At 39.4% G+C, this 20,746-nt stretch overlaps 1 protein-coding gene and 1 pseudogene across 4 annotated transcripts in view; one reads left to right on the top strand and one right to left on the bottom strand.

The window, feature by feature from the left end:
• Positions 1–20,746, top strand: part of CHM (CHM Rab escort protein) — a 260,784-nt gene that overhangs the window by 120,836 nt on the left and 119,202 nt on the right. For all 4 annotated transcript variants that reach the window (XM_059680347.1, XM_059680349.1, XM_059680348.1 and 1 more), the window contains 3 exons: positions 4,090–4,206; positions 6,593–6,713; positions 11,485–11,710. In XM_059680347.1, the coding sequence (XP_059536330.1) occupies positions 4,090–4,206; positions 6,593–6,713; positions 11,485–11,710 (464 nt within the window). The remainder of the gene's footprint in view (positions 1–4,089; positions 4,207–6,592; positions 6,714–11,484; positions 11,711–20,746) is intronic.
• Positions 5,118–6,105, bottom strand: LOC132224647 (histidine--tRNA ligase, cytoplasmic-like; annotated as a pseudogene).

Here is a 20,746-nt window from a genome sequence, read left to right as displayed (position 1 = left end):
TTTCCTCTTTTTTTAAAACTATGTGTCCTGTTTTGTCAATATTTGTGTGTGGTTACCTTTAGGTTTATAAAAAATAAACTTGCATATATACCCTAGCTTTTTTTTTCTTTTGAGTACATCTGATCTTCATTCTTTTTTGCTAGTTCACCTTTTATGTTTTTGTTGTCACAAATTATCCCTCTTTATGCTTCAAGTTTTTGGTGATCTTACTCTTACTGCTGTGACCTTATATACTTTGTTTCGGGTAGAATTACTCCCTTAAGTATTTCCTGCAATGGAAGTTTTCTGGTGATAAAATCCATCAGTTTCTGTATGTGTGGGAATATCTTTATTTCTCCTTCATATTTATTTAAAGTATAATTTTGATGGATATATTATTCGTGACTGGTAATTTATCTCAGACATTTGAATATTTGGTTCTACTCTCTTCTGGATTGTAGAATTTCTGCTGAGAAATCAGATGAACTTCTGATGTGTTTTCCTTTGTAGATCCCTTCCTTTTCCCTGGCTGCTTTGAGATTTTTATTTTTATTTTTTGTCATTCATTTTTGACAGCTTTAATACCCAGTGCTTTGGAGAGGGCCTCTTTGGATTGAGGTAACTAGGTGTTCTCTTTGCTTCTTGGATTTGTGGATTTAGTTCTTTCCATAAGTTTGGAAATTTCTCATCAACTATTTGTTTCAATAGACTCTCCATTCCATGCCCCTCTCCTTCTCTTCCGGAATGCCTATAATTTTAATATTGCTTTTTCTGATGGAGTTAGATAGTTGTCATAAAGCTCTTTCAGTTTTCTTTATGCTCAGGTCTCTCTCTTCTTCCACCTGCATCATTTCTAGATTCCTATACTTGACACCACTAATTCTTTCCTTCATCTGGTTGGCTCTATTTTCTCTGCTTAGTAGTTCATTGTTAATCTTCTTAATTGCATGCTTCATTTCTAGGGTTTCTGTTTGGTTCTTTTTTAAAGTTTCAATCTTTTTAATATAGTGCTTACTTTGTTCATTGATTTGTTTTCTGAGTGCATTGAATTTCCTGTCAATAGTTTCTCGTATCTCATCTAGTATTTTCAGAACTGCAATCTTGAAATCTCTGTCATTTATATCACATATTTCTATCTGTTCCAGCTTACTTTCTGGATATTTTTCATTTTCTTTCTGGTCATCTCGTTACTGTGTTTATTCATGGCATTTGCTGTCCTCCTTTGCCTACACATTTATCTCTAAAGAGGTCTTTCTACTTTTTCTAGTAGATGGTGCTGAGTTGCCAGATTTTTTTACCTCTGTGATCTCCCACTCATGAACTTCTGCAGCTTCCCTAAGAAAGTACAGCTGTGCTGCTTGAGGGTTGGTTTTAGCTTGCTCTCACCATAATAGTGACCCCTGACCTCCATGAGTCCTGCCCCAAGCACTCCAACTGGGGGTCAACCACAGCGGAATACAGCAGTTCTACTGCAATAGCTCTTGGTTTACAGATAATATACTCCTAATTCAACTCCAAAGGCAAAGGCTGAGTTTGGGGATTCCATGCGGTGGCAGGGCTCTGTGGCTCCATTTCTTTGTCTGAAACATGACCGCCAGCCTAGTGGTGGAGAGTCACAAAGAAGAACCCTGTGCTCTGTCAGGAGCCTGCTTATTCAGACACTTTTCGCTTCCTCACTGCTTAGTCTCTCAGGGGTCTGCTGGTTCAGACACTGTTCACTTCCTTGCTGCTCACCCTGGTAGGCTACCCATGCCCCCTGCCTCTGTTCCTGCTACTGCCAGCTTCCTCCACTATCCCAGCTGGCCAAGCTACAAGCTCCCACTGCAGGGCTGCACCTGGAGGCCATCTGCACTTTTCTCCCTTCTTGTCTTCCCCTTTACCCACCTTTATATGTTTCAATGTGCAGGTACCTCAGGCATGCATCTGTGTTGAGCAGAGATGTCTTTGTTGAATTATAGTTGGTTAAGTTGTTGAAATTTCAAGGGGAGAAGACAAAGGGCTCTTTCATGCCACCATTCCTCTGACATCACCTTTTGAGTGACATCTTAAAGGCATTATTTTCAAAGCTGGCATTAAATCTTAAGCTTTATTAGATCTCATTAGGTGTACATACATTTTGTTAGATATATTAATGTTTGTGAAATTATTATGACTACTGAAGGATCATTGAATCTGAAGTATTTTTAAACAAATGAGTTATTTGATGCATCCTTTTTACTACAATTATAGAATTAAGACTTGGCAATATAGTATCTAAAACATGGGTTTATATCAGTTGTGTAGTATATTAGGCTAAAAGTAATGAAGTAACATGCCATAATTTAGTCAGTGGAACTGGATTTGTTTCAAAAAAACAAATGCCAGTTTTGTTTGTTCTGCCCAGTGCTTGACTAATATAATGAATAGTTTATAAAAATTCACCTAACTAATGATTGATTAAAAAATTCTTTACTGGCCTCTTGGATACTCAGACTAATGGTTTAGATTGATTTTGAAATTCCCTTTTTCTTTGAAGTAAAGCTAATTTTTAAAATTTTATTTTCCTTATTATAGATGTAACATTTAAATTTTTAATATTTATTTAGTTATACTCACTTAACTGTATCTCAGTATAGAAAATAGCAAAATCTGTTGCATTTAACCATATGGTTAAATTTAAAACATGCTAGTTAAGCCCACCTGGTGTGGTTCAGGGGTTGAGTGTTGACCTATGGACCAGGAGGTCACGGTTCGATTCACAGTCAGGGCATGTGCCCGAGTTACGAGCTAGATTCCCAGTGTGGGGCGTGCAGGAAGGAGGCAGCCAATCAATGATTCTCTCTCATCATTGATGTTTTTATCTCTCCTTCTCCCTTCTTCTCTGAAATCAATAAAAATATATTTTTTAAAAAGCCTACTAGTTAATACGATTGAAATTGTTTTTGGTTCTCTGATATTGATTATGAGAGACATTGAAAGATGAAATCAATCCTTCACATGAATGCTGGCAATAACCATCATCCTTACTTTTTGAAAAAGACATATCTTAGATAAATCTAGACTGTTGGGATTACAGAGGGATCTTAAATTTTTTCTCTTTTGGTGGAAATGCATAATCAGTATTTTTATTTTTTTCATTGATGAGGAAGTCCAGTGATCTAGTTTCTTCTTAATAATTACCTGGCCTTATAGGGCTTCAATTCCTTATCCAAAACCCTTGGGGCCTGTTATCTTCTGTTATTCAGATTTAAAAATATGTACTTTAGATTAAACAGAAACAAAACGAAACCTAATAGACACAAATAACAGTATGGTGATTACCAGAGGGGAAAGGGGGCTGGAGGGAGATAGAAGACGGTAAAGGAAGAATAAATGGTGATAGGAGACTTGACTTTGGGTGGTGAACACACAATACAATATACAGATGATGTATTACAGAATTTTACACTTCAAACCTATATGTTTTCATTAACCAACTAGAGGCCTGATGCACAAAATTCATGCAAGAGTTGGCCTTCCTTCCCCCGGCTGCTGGCACTGGCTTCCCTCTGGCATCCGGGACCTGGGCTTCCCTCTGGCACCCAGGGCCTGGGCTTCCCTCCCATCACTGGCAGGCACCCAGGACCCAGGCTTCCCTAGCAGCCCCGGCTTCATCCAGTCTAATTAGCATATTACACTTCTATTATTATAGATGTCGCCTCAATAAATTCAATAAAAATAAGTATTTTAGAAAGTAATACTGTATAGATGCTGATATGCTATATATGATGTAACATTCTTAGCAGGGTCTGAGGAGGCAGTCTTGAGTTGAACATATTAATATTTCTGCCGTCAGATGTATGAATATTCACATTAAATGAGAGAAAGGTAGAAAGAAGAGCCTTATATCCATTTGGGTCAAGTTTTGTTGCTAAACCAGTTATGAAAAACTTAGGATTCCAGAGTTTTTTGAATTTTGAATTTCACCTAATCAATTGTGAGCCTGTAATATGTTACGTATTAAAACATTAATATGTATAATGCTTTTAACAAGTAATTTAAAATATAATAAAATTATATCTTTATTTGGTGGTTATCAATTTTTCCACTTTTACCTTTCATTTCATCCTCTAAAATATTTTCTTTGTACAGCTGCTATATTCTCGAGGATTGCTTATTGATCTTCTAATCAAATCTAATGTCAGTCACTATGCAGAGTTCAAAAATATTACCAGGATTCTTGCATTTCGAGAAGGAAGAGTGGAACAGGTACTGTGCTGATCAAGTATTATAACTGGATATGAGCTTAATTTATTATGGTTTGCTTTGGAAGGATGAGCAAAGTATGATTATTTTCCTAGTAAAGCAGAAAATCTCAGTCCTGGATGATGATTTACAAATGTAAATATTAACAAATTGCTCAATTAAAATTTGTTTAATTTTTTTCACGAGATCTTCTGTAACTTGATCTTAGTGTTGAGAAAGTGTTAATTTTGGGCAACATTGCCAGATTTGAGATGTCTTTTGTTCCCAATTAGGGGTGACATGCCATTGGCCTCCCCCACCTCCTACCCCCCCTGCAGTGGTTGAAATATTTTATTGCACCTTTGGTGACTGGTTGTGGGAGCAGTCCCTCCACCTAGGATAGCACCCTACAGAGGAGACCATCTCAGTCCTTGTAGCCCAGGAGCCAGACTGGACTGAGCCCCCAGGGCATCCTATGGAAAATGGCACAGCATAATTACCAATAAAAAAATCATAATAAAAATAAAAAGTCTCACCCTACTCGGTTTGGCTCAGTAGATTGAGTGTAAGCCTGTGGACTGAAGGGTCCTGGGTTTGATTCCAGTCAAGGGCACATGCCTGGGTAGTGGGCTCAATCCCCAGTGCGGGGGTGTGCAGGAGGCAACCGATCCATCATTCTCTCTCATCATTGATATTTCCATCTCTCTCTCCCTCTCCCTTCCTCTCTGAAATCAATGAAAATATATTTTTTAAAAAAAGTCTCTGTTTTGACTACTCTTCAGGTTTCCCACTGGAAGTGTGCAAAGCTATTGAAGTACATATTCAGAGTTTTGTGAGTTTTGTCTTAGCCTTAAATAGTGCCTGTACACTTTCCTCTGATAGATTTCTCAATTCAGCACATGCAAAGGGGCTGGATTGTTCACAAGGTCTTCTCTTCAGACATCCATTTTGATCCCTGCATCCCACAGCTCTGAGACAAGCTTCAGTCTCTCCTATAGTAGCTCTTCTGTATAGATGCCACAAGCACCTGTGTCTCTTTGGTCCGTACCTTCTTCTCCAATGCCTATAGCTTCTGCTTCATGGTAGAGAAGATCCATTCCACTCCAATGCTAAGCCCAACACATGGCAACTTGTGCCATTTGAGGTCAGACATGCCCACTAGACCATCATAGCGCCCTCCAGCAGCCACACTGCACATACCGAGGGTCTCTTCCCCTGCCTGGGCTGGGGTCTGTAGCAGCACTGCCTCATGGATCACCCCAGTATAGTAGTCCAGCCCCCAAGCAAGGCTCAGGTCGAAGGAGATCTTGTCAGCAGTGCCAAGCAGGGTCAAGTACACAAACAGCAGCTTCAGGTCCCCCAGGCCTTCCAAGGCCTGCTTGTTTTTGGACAGTTTAGGATCCTGGAGCAGCTGTTCCACCAGAGATACCCCACCATGCTGCTGGATGAAGTCCCCAATGCGGCCAGCCACCTCAGGTGTGAGGCCCTTCTCTCCCACCATCTCATTCTTTACTTGCTCCCAGGACACCTTGTCTAGCCTGTCCACTGATAAGCAGATGGTGTGGAATTTGCTATTAGGAACCCCACAGATTATAAGCATCCCAGCTAGGATGTGCTGATCATTCACCTTGACCAGAAAGTCACCTATCTGAAGTGAATTCAGGATCTCACTCATTCATGATCTTTAGGCACTCTGCATCAGGAATCATGGAGTCAAATTGCTCAGCAATGTCAAAATCCTACAAGGAGAGAGGTAGTTAGAGGTCCTTGGGAGTTTCTTAAGTGGGGATTCCTGGGAACTCTTCTCTCTCTGAAGGCCAGTTTGCACTTATGCATAGACCATTTTCTTCTTTCTCTGATCATCAGGCCAGAGGAAAACCCCAGCATTCTTGGGTCTGTTACTATTTCTGGTTTCCTTTCCATCTATTGGACTAGTCCAGTGGTCAACAAACTGTGGCTCTCGAGCCACATGCGGCTCTTTGGCCCCTTGAGTGTGGCCACGAAGTTTCAATCGCACTGTACGTGCACGCCCACACATGGTATTTTGTGGAAGAGCCACACTCAAGGGGCTGCAGTTTGCCGACCACTGGACTATTCCTTCATCATCGCACTCATCTACTTTTCCTATTTCCTCCTACCACTCGGGGGGGGGGGGTGGAGAGCCAACTATACAACCACCATTGGCCTTTTAATGACATAAGGAGTAACTTAATAAATTAAGTGTGAGAGCTCACAAGTTAATTAGCTCTGGAGTCCACAGAGATGTTATTAGAACTGATGGAAGGTAATGTGACACAGCCTGGCTAGAATGGAAATAATCTTGTTATACTTAAATGAAAAAAAAAGTTTTTTGGAATACTTGTTTATCACTAGGAAGCAGTTTCTTAACTTAAAAAATCATGTGTTTCAGGTTCCTTGTTCGAGAGCAGATGTCTTTAATAGTAAACAACTTACTATGGTAGAAAAGCGAATGCTAATGAAATTTCTTACATTTTGTATGGAGTATGAGAAACATCCTGATGAATATAAAGGTATTGTGTTCATTTAATTGTGTTCTATAATTACTTAAGCTTTCTTATTATTTTAATATGTTTGCTCTAATGTAGTGAGCCAATTATTACTCTTTTAAAACACATTCTTACTGTGCACTATCCATTAGGTTAGCCATTAGCAACATGTAGCTATTAAAATTAATAAAATGTAAAATTCAATTCTTCAGTCACACTAACCATGTTTCAAGTATCCAATTGCCAAATGTAGTTAGTAGCTATTGTGGCTTCAGTGCAGGTATAGAATATTTTTATCATTGAAGAAACGCTGTGCTGTGTGTTAATTTTTATTCTTGTTAATTAAATATTGTTGACAACTGGTTCTTCATAGATGCTACAGTAGTCCCCCCTTATTCACAGGACATATGTTCCAAGACCCCAAGTGGATGCCTGAAACTGCAGATATTACCGAACACTATGTACACTAGGTTTTTCCTATACATACATACACTTTTAGGCTTCACTTTGATTACGAATTGCCAGTGTCACTGCTCTTATTAAATACTAGAGGCCTGGTGCATGAAATTCCTGCACTCAGAGGGGGGGTCCCTCAGCCTGGCCTGTGCCCTCTTGCAGTCTGGGAGCCCTCAGAGGATGTCCGACTGACAGCTTAGGCCTAAGCTGGCATTCAGACATCCTTAGAGCTGCTGTGGAGGCGAGAGAGGCTCCTGCCACCGCCCCTGCACCCACCAGTCGTGAACCTGGCTCAGGGTTTCTGACTGAGGGGTGCTCCCTCTGTGGGAGTGCACTGACCACCAGGAAGCAGCTCCAGCACTGAGCATCTGCTCCCTGGTGGTCAGTGTGCATTATAATGACCGGTCTTTCCGCCGTTCGGTTGATTTGCATATTAACCTTTTATTATCCTATCTAATAATAGACAAACATGGTAATTAACCATACCTCTGACACGCTTCCCATTGGCTAATCAGGGCGATATGCAAATTAACTGCCAACCAAGATGGTGGCCAGCAGTCAGGCAGCTGAAGCGAACAGGAGGCTTGGTTGCCCTGGCAATGGAGGAAGCCAAGGTTCCCCACCTGCCACCGCTGGGCTCTGAGCTCCTGAAGCAACAGCTCCAAAAGATATAATGTTTCAATTATAGAAGCTAAAAGATGACGGTTAATTTGCATACGCAGGCTCCAAGCGGTGGAGCGAAGGCAAACAGCCCCGAAGCCGCAGAGCAGTGAGGCCTCAGGGCCCCGGGATCAGCAGAGCCGCAGACCTCATGTCTCCGGGATCAGCAGAGCCGCGAGGCCTCAGGACCCCGGGATCAGTGGAGCCGAGAGGCGTCCCAGCCCCGGGATCAGCGGAGCCGAGAGGCCTCCGGGCCCTGGGATCAGCAGAGCCAAGAGGCCTCCCAGCCCCGGGAACAGCGGAGCTGCGAGGCCTCCCGGCCCCAGAATCAAGGGAGCCACGAGGCCTCCCGGCCCCGGCATCAGCAGAGAGGAGAGGCCTCCCAGCCACGGGACCAGCGGAGCCGCGAGGCCTTAGGGCCCCAGGATCAGTGGAGCCGTGAGGCCTCCCGGCCCCTGGGTCAGCGGAGTGGAGAGGCCTCCCGTCCCCAGGGTCAGTGGAGCGGAGAGGTCTCCCGGCCCCGGGGTCAGCGGAGCGGAGAGGTCTCCCGGCCCTAGGATTAGCGGAGCCGCGAGGCCTCAGGGCCCTGGGATGAGCGGAGCTGCAAGGTCTCCCGGCCCCGGCATCAGCGGAGCGGAGAGGCCTCCTGGCCCTGGGATCAGCGGAACCACGAGGCCTCCGGGCCCCGGGGTTAGCAGAGTGAAGAGGTCTCCTGGCCCCGGGATCAGCGGAGCCATGAGGCCTCCCAGCCCTGGGATCAGCAGAGCAGAGAGGCCTCCCGGCACCTGGAGCAGCGTCATGGGGTGGTGCCGCAACCCCCAGATAGGCCCTGCTCTGTGGGTGATGGGGCAGTTTCCCAACCCCCTGATCGACCCTGCTCTGTGAGTGTCAGGGGGCGGCGCCCCAGCTCCCGGATCGGCCCTGCTCTGTGCGTGACGGGGGGCAGTGCCCCAACCCTCCAATTGGTCCTGCTCTGTGAGTGACAGGAGGCTGTGCCAAACCCACCCCTCCCCCCATCGGCCCTGCTGTGTGCATGACAGGGTCGGGGCGCCACAACCTCCTGATCGGCCCTGCCCTGAGCATGACAGGGGGCTGCGCCCCAACACCCCCCATCGGCCCTGCCCTATTCCTGACAGGGGGCAGCGCCCCAACCCTCTGATTGGCCGGCTCTGTGCGTGACAGGGGGTGGCACCACAACCTCCCCATTGGCCCTGCCTTGAGTGTGACAGGGGGCAGTGCTCCAACCCCCAATCAGCCCTACCCTGAGCGTGACTGAGGGTGGCATCGCAACCTCCCAATCCTCCTTGCTCTGTACATGACAGGGGGCGGCGCCCCATATCCTCAATCGGCCTTGCTCTTAGCTCGACCAATGGCTGCGGGGTAGGCACCTAGGGATTGGGCCTGCCCTCTGCCACCCGGAAGCGGGCCTAAGCCAGCAGGTCGTTATCTCCCGAGGGGTCCCAGACTGTGAGAAGGCACAAGTGGGGCCGAGGGACATCCCCCCCCGCCAGTGCACAAATGTTTGTGCACCGGGCCTCTATTATAAGATAATAAGAGTTATTTGAACACAGGCACTGTGATACTGAGATATTTGATCTGATAACTGAGATGGATACTGAATAAACAACTCACAGTGTATGCAGTGTGGATATGCTGAACAAAGGGGCTGATTCCTGTCCAGAGTGGAATGGGGTGGGGCGGATCAGGATAGCACAAGCTTTCATCATGCTACTAAAACTTGTGCAATTTAAAATTTATGAATTGTTTATTTCTGGAATTTCACATTTAATATTTTCGGGACTGTGGTTGATTGTGGGTAACTGAAAACATGGAAAATGGATCCATGGATAAGGAAGAGAATACTGTATTCTTTTGCATTGTTCCATTCATGTTTTTCATCAATAATAGAAAAATTATAGTTTTTCATTTTTGCAGGATTACTGTGCTTAGAATATTGAATTATTTATTTTGATTCATTTTTTTTAAAAGCCTAGATGACATGGTGGAAACCACTGGATTAGGAGAATATGTGGTTTCTGGTCTTGACTTTGACCCATCTCACTGTGTGATCTCGGGCCAGTTACTTTACAGTTTATTGAAAATTGAATGTATCACTTTAGTGACAGAGCTTTATACTTAAAGGGCATTGGAATAGAAAATTTTCCAAAGTAGACATACTATTGACAGTTCATCTATAAAGTTATAATGAGAACTACAACAGTATCCTATCTAATAATAGAGAAACATGGTAATTAACCATAACTTCGCTACCCTTCCCATTGGCTAATCATCGAGATATGCAAATTAACTGCCAACCAAGATGACGGCCGGCAGCCAGGCAGCTGAAGCGAACAGGAGGCTTGCTTGCTCCAGTGAAGGAGGAAGCCAAGGTTCCCCGCCTGCCGCTGCCAGCCTCTGAGCTGCAGTCTAAGAAACAATGTTGCAAATATAGAGGCTAAACAAACCCCATGCTTTCAGCCAGTCGGCCAAGCTAGAGTTGCAACAGTGATTCAATTATAGAACCCAAACAAACCAGATACCTGCTTTCAGCAGCCGAGGTCTCAGAGCTGGAGCCGAGCCTCAGAGCTAAAGCCGGCTCTCAGCTCCAGTGACAGCCATAGAAGGTAAATAAATCCCCAAAATAAAAAAAGAAAGAAAAAAAGAAGAGGTTGGGAGCTTCAGTCACCCGCCAGCCTGAAAACGGCCCTCAGTCCCTCACCCAGACTGGCCAGGCACCCCATTGTGGACCCCCACCCTGAAGGGGGTGTGACCAGCTGCAAACAGTCATATCCCCTCACCCATCCTTATACAGTCTGTGAGCTGGACATTCTCTACCCCTGGTTTAAAGAAAGTTTTCAGTGGTTTCTTATCTTTTGTGGTATGATTATAAGGCAGTAAGATCAATTCCACTAGCCATAAGGAAATTAAATTTCATTACTTTTTATTAAGTTCATTGTTTCTAGATTTAATAACAATATGTATATTTCAAAAAAATCAAGTATTGCTCGTAGTATTTTCATCAAAAACTTGCCCTTTGTTATATTTAATATTTCAAAATACAATTATTGGTATTATTCTTCAGTTTTGTCTTCTAATTGAATTTATTGGGGGTAACATTGGTTCACAAAATCATACAGGTTTCAGATGTATATAGCTTAACAACACATCTACAAACTGCATCATGCGTCCATCGCTCCAAGCAAAATCTCTTCTGTTCCCATTCCTGCCCCTCTTTTCCCACTTCCATCTATCCTCTACCCCACTTTCCCTCTCGCTATCTTCACACTGTTGTCTGTGTCTATGTGTTTTTTTTTATATAAATGTGTGTGTTTTTCTGCTGTTATAATGATAAAGTAAAGCTACTACCAACCTCAGAAAGCAATTGTGATGGTTAGTGAGTTATTTAATGCTTTTCTACTTTTTGAATCTGTAAAATACTAAACAAAGGTTCATCATTTAAAGTTTAAAAATTGTGCCATCAATCCAGTTGAGATTTGTAGTGGTCCCCCACACCCCCCCAAAAAAAAATCACTGGTCTTTGTCCAAAATGTAATGTTATTGCCACCCATGTCCTTTGACAAGTGTTTTAGAGAAACTTGATCTCATTTTTTGTGTAATAGTCTTAAATTGAAGTTTAGTTCTGATTTTAACTGATAAATTTTCATATTTGTTTTCATAGCCTATGAGGAGATTACATTTTCTGAATATTTAAAAACTCAAAAATTAACTCCCAACCTCCAACATTTTGTTCTGCATTCAATTGCAATGACATCAAAGACAAGCAGCAGTACCATAGATGGTCTCAAAGCTACTAGAAAGTTTCTTCACTGTCTTGGGCGGTATGGCAACACTCCTTTTTTATTTCCTTTATATGGCCAAGGGGAACTCCCTCAGTGTTTCTGCAGGTAAGACTGCCATTGGTTCTTTTTGTTGTTGTTAAGGTGATACTTGAATAAAGGATGAAAATTAGAAAGACACAAAATGAGATTTACTTAAGACTTAGTATTTTCAAACTTATACTTTGTTGTTCTACTTTCTTATAAACATTCATCCTGCATACCTACTTAATACCTAAATGATATATTCAGTTTGGTCTGTTTTTGAGCTTTAAAGATAGAATCATACAGTACATTTCTTTTTCCACTCAGTATTATGTTTCAAAGTATCATTCTTGTGTATAATTATAGTAAATTTATTTTCATTGCTATGCATTGTGAATTATATATTGTAAATATAGCACAATTTATTTTTCCATGTTTGTATTGAAGGACACCAGATGTTTCAAGTTTTTTGCTTTTATTAACATCCTTGTATGTGTTTCAGGATATACATAGTCAAGAGTTTCTCTTATAAGTACCGCGCGCTAACCGATTGCGCAACTGGAGCTCCAAGAGTTTCTCTAGGATACATGCCTAGGAGTGGAATTCCTGAGGCATGGGATAGATATAGGAATGTTCATTCACGATAATGCCCAGTTATTTCTCCAGAGAGTTGTATCAGTTTACATTCCCCTAACAGTATGTCAGAATTCCCACAGCTCTGCATCTTTGCCAATATTTGGTATTATCAAACTTTCTAATTTTTGTCAATTTACCTCACATAAAATACCATCACATTGTATGTTTTTAAATTTTATTTTTCAATTGCAGTTTACATTCAATATTATTTTATATCAATTTTAGGTATATAGCATAGTGTTTAGGCAATCATATACTTTACAAAGTGATAAATTGGTAATTATATCACATTGTGTTTTTATTTTTTATTATCCAGATTACTTATGAATGTCTTCTCATATGGTCATTGGTTATTTGTATTTTCTTCTGGGAAATGCTTTGTAGTGTCTTTTGCCCTTTTGTCTTTTGGGTTATCTTTTTCTTACTGATTTGTTGAAGTTTAATATATTTTGAACACTAATCTTTTCTCAGTTATATGTGTTATGTATATCTTGCCTTATAGTATTTATGATGCATAGATATCAGTAAGATAAATGTAGTCAGCCCTAGCCAGTTTGGCTCAGTGGATAGAGCATTGGCCTGTGGACTGGAGGGTCCCAGATTTAATTCTGTTCGAGGGTACATTCCCAGGTTGTGGGCTCTATCCCCAGTAGGGGATGTGCAGGAGGCAGCCAATCAGTGATTCTCTCTCATCATTGATGTTTTTATTTCTCCCTCTCCCTTCCTCTCTGAAATCAATAAAAATATATATTTTTTAAAAAGATTAATGTATTCAGGTATTGCAATCTTTTCTTTTGTGTGTAGCATTTTTGTGGTAGTAGAGGACAGTAGTTAAGAATCTGGACTGTGGAAACAGACTGCATAGGTATAAATCCTGGATCCTCCATTTACTAGCCATGCGCTCTTGGGCAAGTTTCACAGTCTCTATTATGTTTTCAAAGAATTAACTTTTGTTTTTTTTTTTTATTCTCTCTGTTATCATTTGTATCCCTGTTCATTAACTTCTGCTCTTTATTAAATCCTTTATTTTCCTTTCTTTGGGTTTTGTTCAGCTCATCCCTCCTATCTCCTGTCCTTGTCAGTTCTGAGGCTGATACCCAATGAGTTCTAGTCATCTTTTTTTTTTTTTACTTTATAATGTAAGCATTTATGATGATAAAGTTCTCACTACTGTTTTGAATCTTACACAGTTATTATGTACTAGAGGCCCGATGCACGAAATTTGTGCACTCGGGGGTGGGGGGTGATGCTGCCCCTCAGCCCAGCCTGTACCCTCTCGCAGTCCGGGAGCCCTCAGGAGATGTCCAACTGACCGCTTAGGCCCGTAAGCCAGCAGTCAGATAACCTAGCGCTGCGGCAGAGGCAGGAGAGGCTCCTGCCACCGCCGCTGCACTCGCCAGCCGTGAGCCTGGCTTCTGGCTGAGCGGCGCTTCCCCTGTGGAGGGCAGCTCCTGCATTGATCGTCTGTCCACTGGTGGTCAGTGCACGTCATAGCGAATGGTCGACAGCTTGACTGTCTGCCCCCTGGTGGTCAGTGCATGTTATAGCAAGTGGTTGAGCGGCCTTAGCATATCATTAGCATATTATGCTTTGATTGGTTGACCAGGCGACCAGACACTTAGCATATTAGACTTTTATTATATAGGATTATTTTTATTATCTTTTACTGGTAGTCCTATGTATCTTAATTCCTCTTACTATTTTTTCATTGACCCATGAGTTGTTATGAAGTGTTTTAAAAGAGCTAATTTGTTTGATTCTTCTGTTTTTACCGAATAATTGTATTGTGTCTAGAAATTGTTTTTATAGTACTAATTCTTTGAACTTTTTTTTATGACTTATTATGTCCTGAATTTGTGTAATTTTTCATGTGTTCTCAAGAGGAATGTGTTTATCTAGTTGTTGGTACATGGTTCTCTAATTATTGGTCTTAGAGTCTATTAAGCCAAGCTTCGAGTTGTAATTTTCAAACTTTGTTTTTATTGAAGACTTTTTTCTTTGACCTATCAATACAAGAGTAAGGTGTTTTGAAATCTCCCATTATGATGTTTGATTTGTCAATTTATCTCTATAATTTTATACGTTTTTACCTAATATTTATTTTGAGGCAATTTATTAGTCATACAAATTTATAATTGTTTAATCTTCCCAATTAATTTAATATTTTACATTATCTGATGACTTTCTTCATCCCTAATAATACATTTTTCTTAAGGTCTACTTTGATATTCAAATAGCTACTTCAACTTTTGAGTATTTGTCTGTTATACCTTTCTCTATCCCTTTATTTTTTAAAACTTTTCTGAATCTGTATCTAGAGCTTTAAATAACATATTACATATTTTTAATTTCATCTGACGATCTTGTTTTGCTACCAGTCAGGATGAGTCCTATTAACAGAAATCTGTTCCGTCCTTCTGAAGTATGGAATTTTAAAAGTTCCTCTACTTTATATTTGTTGGTGGTAAATGCTTCCTGGTTTTTGCATATATGAAAAAAACTTCTGCCTCTTTGTTTTGAGTGAAGATTTGCTACGTAAACATTTCTAGGTTGGCAATTCATTTTTTAATTTTATTGGGGTGACATTGGTCAACATGAACATGTAGGTTTCAGGTATGGGTTTCTATTTTACAAGGTCTGTATATTGCACCATGTGCCCACTACCCAAAGTCAAATCTTCTCCTGTCACCATATATTAGGACCCCCTCCTCCCCCAACCCCCTTCCTTCTGGTAACCACCGGACTGCTATTTGTGTTCACGAGTTTCACTTTTATATTCCACATATGAGTGAAATCATATGGTTCTTAGCTTTTTCTTACTGATTTAGTTCACTTAGTACAATGTTCTCAAGGTGCATTCACGTTGTTGTAAATGGCGTTATTTCATCCTTTCTTATGGCTGAGTAGTATTCTGTTGTGTATATGTACCACTTATTTTTTATCCAGGCCTCTATCGCAGGACACTTTGGTTGTTTCCATTCATTTTTTGTAATTAAATATATTGCGGTGCCATTGGTTATTAGCATTATATAGGTTTCAGGTATACATTTCTATAATACAGCATGTGTATATTGCATTGTGTGCTCACCACTTTAAATATTTCTCTCAGTACTTTAAAAATTTATTCCATTGATATTTGGGTTCCATTTTTGCTTTTGAGAAACTTGATGTCAGCTTAGTTATCATTTCTTTATAAGTGAAATCTCTTCTCTCTCAGGTTGTTTTTAAGATAGTTTGTCTTTGGTGTTCTGCATTTTAATTCCAATGAATTTAGGATTCCTTTATATAGGTTGTCCCCCAATATATATAGACACCTTGAATGATTATAACGTCAGTGTTTATTAACATATAATTCATTTTTAATATTTAAAAGCATCTACAGAAATGTGTAATTTTTTTTGTCAATGCCTGTTTTCAAACTGATAACCTATCTGGTCTAAGCACTGCTGATAACATGAAACAGTGGAATTGCAAACATCAAGAATCATTTCTATTGGTATTTGTGTGCCCTCAATTCAGTGACTGTTGCCAGTTTTGTAACTTTATCTTTTATGTATCCCCATAAGAAAAATTCTAGTGGCACCTTCGGATAACTTTTCTTAGTTCAAAGTTTAGTCTAGCTTCGCCCATTATTTCAAATCAGTTAATTCTGAAAACGAGTGAAAACTAAGTGAGTTATCAGCTGTTATAAGTGTGTATACATTTTTTGGGACACTCTATGTTTATCTAGCTTGATATAAGTTGAACCATATGAAATTAACAATATTAAACCATTTGACCTACAATTTCATATTTTTTTAAAATATATTTTATTGATTTTTTTACAGAGAGGAAGGGAGAGGGATAGAGAGCTAGAAACATCGATGAGAGAGAAGCATCGATCAGCTGCCTCCTGCACACTCCCCACTGGGGATGTGCCTGCAACCAAGGTACATGCCCTTGACCGGAATCGAACCTGGGACCTTTGAGTCCGCAGGCTGACGCTCTATCCACTGAGCCAAACAGGTTAGGGCATGGTTTAAACAACTATATTGCATTTCCTCTATCTGTAAATTGTCATTTATCATTTTGGAAAATTATCAAGCAGTATTTTTGCAATTATTGTTTTCCTCCATTGTCTTTCTTCTCATCATTTTGGAACCCCACTTTTTTATTGTAGGCAAATAAAAAAAAGAAAATCACTTTTCTATTTCTTAATCTCTTTTTCTTATTTTCTCTATCCTTGTCATTCTCGCTGCATTCTGAATACTTTATTAATATCTGTTTTCCAGCTTATTAATTCTCTTCACCCGTGACTAATCTGTAGTTTAACTCTTTTGACTTTTGACTTTAATATTTTTATCTTTCATCTCCTCCCCAAATCTTCTCTGTCATTGTTTGATATTCTCTTCTGTTTGTTCATTTTTCCCCCCAGATCTTGACTTTTATTTTTTTCCATTATTGATTAAGGTATTACAAATGTGTCCTTATTCCCCCATTGTCCCTCCACGCCCCCCCAGTCCTGCCCTCACCCTCACCCTCACCCCCTGTTGTCTGTGCTCATCGCTTATGCTTATATGCATGCATACAATTCCTTTGGTTGATCTCTCCCCCTTACCTCCACCCTCACCTACCTTCCCTCTGAGGTTTGAGCATCTGATCGATGCTTCTCTGTCTCTAGATCTGTTTTTGTTCATCGATTTATGTTGTTCATTATAATCCACAAATGAATGAGATCATGTGATATTTATCTTTCTCTGATTGACATATTTCACTTAGTGTAATGCTCTCCAGTTCCATCCATGCTGTTGCAAATGGTAGGAGTCCCTTCATTTTTGCAGCAGCATAGTATTATTCCTTTGTGTATATGTGCCAAAGTTTTCTAATCCATTCATCTGCTGATGGGCATTTAGGCTGTTTCCAAATCTTAGCTATGTTGAATTGTGCTGCTATGAACATAGGGGTGCATATGTCCTTTCTGACTGGTGTTTTTAGTTTCTTGGGATACATTCCTAGAAGTGGGATGACTGGGTCAAATGGAAGTTCCATTTTTAGTTTTTTGAGGACACTCCATACTGTTCTCCATTTTTTATATATAGAAATTTTACATTCTGCCATCTGTTGTTTCTGTTGATATATGTCAATGGTTTATTTATTTGTGCCGTGTTTATCTTTGATTGAGAGTTTATGTTTCATCAACTTTAATCTGTGAGAATCTAGGAACCCAAATTAAGGATGCTTCTTTTCAAGGATTATTTGTTTGCTTCAGTCAGAAGGCACTAACTCTTGAGCTCACTTCCACTCCTCTTAGAGCATCTTCATTTAATACGGGCAATAAGACTTGATTTTTTTCAATTGCAATATTTGATGCTCAAAGCTTTGAATTCAGCTCAGCATTTGCTTATTCTGTGCATGTGTATGTGTGTGTGTGTGTTTGGGTTTTCGGGGAGGGAGGTTCCTGTGGATAGTCCTCTTATTTCCTTATATCGCCTCAGTGCAACAAAAATTTTGTTTAATATAAGAAATAGGTTTTTTTGGTTGCAACTGGAAGTCTCCTTACACTTTCCAGTCCAATGTATTGCTAGAAGTGGAAGTAGGTATTCTCAATCTACATTTGTTAACTATGTGATTTTATGAATGGAGGTGAGAATTTTATAATTTGAAAGTAACTTAATTCTGAATATGATAGGTCTGTGTATTTCCAGACAAGTTCTTTCTTCTTTAATTGGTTGTCAAAGTAGGGATGGATAGGGAGTGTCGTATCTCCCAGGACCTGAGGACCTCCTACTAGAGATAACTTTCAGGGGAGTTCTATCATTTTCTTAATCATACTTTTCATCTTCCTGTGGCATGGCCTAATTCAAAAGGAGCCACATTCTTCTCATGGTGCCATTTGCTAATCACTCCTACAGAACTTTAGGGTAAGGAATATAGGGACAGAATGAACATATCATTGAGGAATGAGCCAAAGTTCCCTGGCTTCCTTACTAGCACATTATGAAAATGAAATATTTAACATAATTTATTTTTCCATTTTTAAATTGATTTTAGAGAGAGGTAGGGAGAGAGAAACATTGATGTGAGAAAGAAACATCGATGGTTATCTCCCATATGCACTAAATCTCTATATTTTCTTTTCCAATTTATGCACTTTCTAAATATGTATTTGGTTTTTGCTTACTTGTTGTTTTTATGGGAAAAGATGTTTAAAAGTTTTATTTAAACTTTTATTTTCTTTTATTCTTGTGCTGAAATAAAATTTCAGAATGAGACCCTTATGTCTTAATTCCTAGACAAGAAAACATTTTTCCCCAAACAGTATAATAATCTCCTAATGCTGAGGTTTGATCAGCCTTCCATATCTTTTTATCTTCTTCAGAACTTAACTTATCTCAGAATTTTGTGTGTGGTTCAGATTTAATGTTTGTTATAAAACTTATACCTCACCCTTCCCAATTTAAAGCGATACTTTCAGAGAGTGTTGTAATTAAATGTGTGTATACATAGGTAGCTAGATGATGATAGATGATAGATAGATAGATAGATAGATAGATAGATAGATAGATAGATAGATAGATAGATGTTAAAAACATTTTGTCTTAACTTTTGGGTGGTTCTTTGGTAGTTAAAGTTACTCAGAGTTCTTCCTACATATGGTATATATGAGTCTGTGTGAATTATAATAAAACTGCATTTATGTGGCCTAGGCATATTAACTTTTAATTTAATATTTGATTCCCTGTATAATACTTTATAATTTCATATAAATATTGTTGTGTTTATGTCCTAAAGTGCTAACACTATCACCATCTATATATCATAGCATACACTTTTTATCACCAGGTTATCAGAATTAGGTGTCACCTGTTCTGTGATTTCTAACCACCATTCTATATTCTGTTTTAATATAAGCCTCTTAAGCATTTCTCACAGCCAGTTACAGTGTGTTCTCATCAAGGCTACTGTTATAAATGGCATGCATGCATATTTATGTGAAGGATTCAAAGACATTTGTAAGTCGTATCCTTGCATTCTAAGTGAATTCTGCATACACGGTATAACATTTTAACTACTAGAGATAACTTTCATGAATAAATGCCCTTTGAGGTTTTTATAAATTTAAATAGATTTTTAAGCAAAGAAAATGATGCTTATTTATTATACTACCTACTACCCATTAATATGTCATGATACATAAATTGGACCGTATTGGAAGAAAAGTCATTGAAACCAGTATGTTTTTCTAGTCTAGCAAGCCATAGAATTTTCCCTACTATATTTTAGTTGGTTAATATTTTTTCTGGCATGCAGAACAGGATATGTATGTAGTATTTAGGTTTTTAAACTCTCATAATATATCTTCTAAACAGAAGTTCTTTTTAAGCCCTAACTGACTAATTCATTTATGTTATCTGTATGGTTGGTAACATAGTAGCCTTTAGAATTACTTTCTGATTCAGAGTAGGTTTTATATATTGTGTCATGTTTTCATAACCTGTGAAATGGAGCAGTACCAGTGGGCACAAACAAACTTTACATTTTTTTATAGATAGACCCAGACTGCCCAGAGATTGTTACTTGTGTTTTGTAAAGAGAGGGTAGTTAAAATTGGCCACAGATTATATTGAAGGAAACTTTTATTAGTTTACATATTCAATTGCATGTGAAGTCAGAGCAGAATTGAGATGGCTTTTAGTGTCTGCCCTAAATGTTCTTGTCCTTTCACCCAACAAGTATTGGTTAGATTTTAGATCTAATTTGGCAATACATTATTATTTTTCCCTTCAACAACATTCTCCTTTAATTTCTCTTCTTGATAAAAAAAAAAAATCTCCCTACTATTCTGGTAGTAATACAACAACAAAATTTGAGTGGGAAGAATGCTTTTATATTGTTTTGACTGGTTGTCTAATTTTGCAAATGAGGAAACTTAACATAAAAAGATGCTGAGTCTAGAAATCCGACTTCCTGATAGGCATTTTTTATGTCTCACCTCTTATACAATTTTTAAACAATGTTTTCTGTAAACAATAAAAGGAGATAATTAATAAAAAATAGATTTGGGGGATTTTTAAATATTTGTGGTACTTGTCAACTTTTAACAACTTGTAATTTGCTGTGATATTTTTTTTCTTACTGTCAATACATAGTCACTTTCCTAAAGAAAGCTGGAGAGAATAGGGCTGTTCTTACGATATTTTATAAACATGTTCTGATTCTCTGCCCAATAGCAAATATTGGTTTAGATGAATAAAGAAAATCTTTCAACTTCTCCCATTTTAATTGATAAAGGTAAAAGGAAAAACAGACCATGAGCAAATCAATATCCCCTCCACCCTTATAACTGTATGTGTGCATTTAATAAACACTAATGTGGATCTGAGTCCATTAGCAGTTAGGTTTTGGAGATTAGTTAGCATTTCTCTGTTTAATGCTCCCAACACATCATGGTAGAACTGCACAATACACCTAAATGTAAGTGCATAAACTGGCCCTGTGTCTAAT

This window comes from Myotis daubentonii, chromosome X (genome assembly GCF_963259705.1).
Source record: "Myotis daubentonii chromosome X, mMyoDau2.1, whole genome shotgun sequence".
Lineage (NCBI taxonomy): Eukaryota > Metazoa > Chordata > Mammalia > Chiroptera > Vespertilionidae > Myotis > Myotis daubentonii.
The sequence above is the reverse complement of the archived record's forward strand: the minus strand, read 5'-3'. Positions and strand labels throughout refer to the sequence as shown.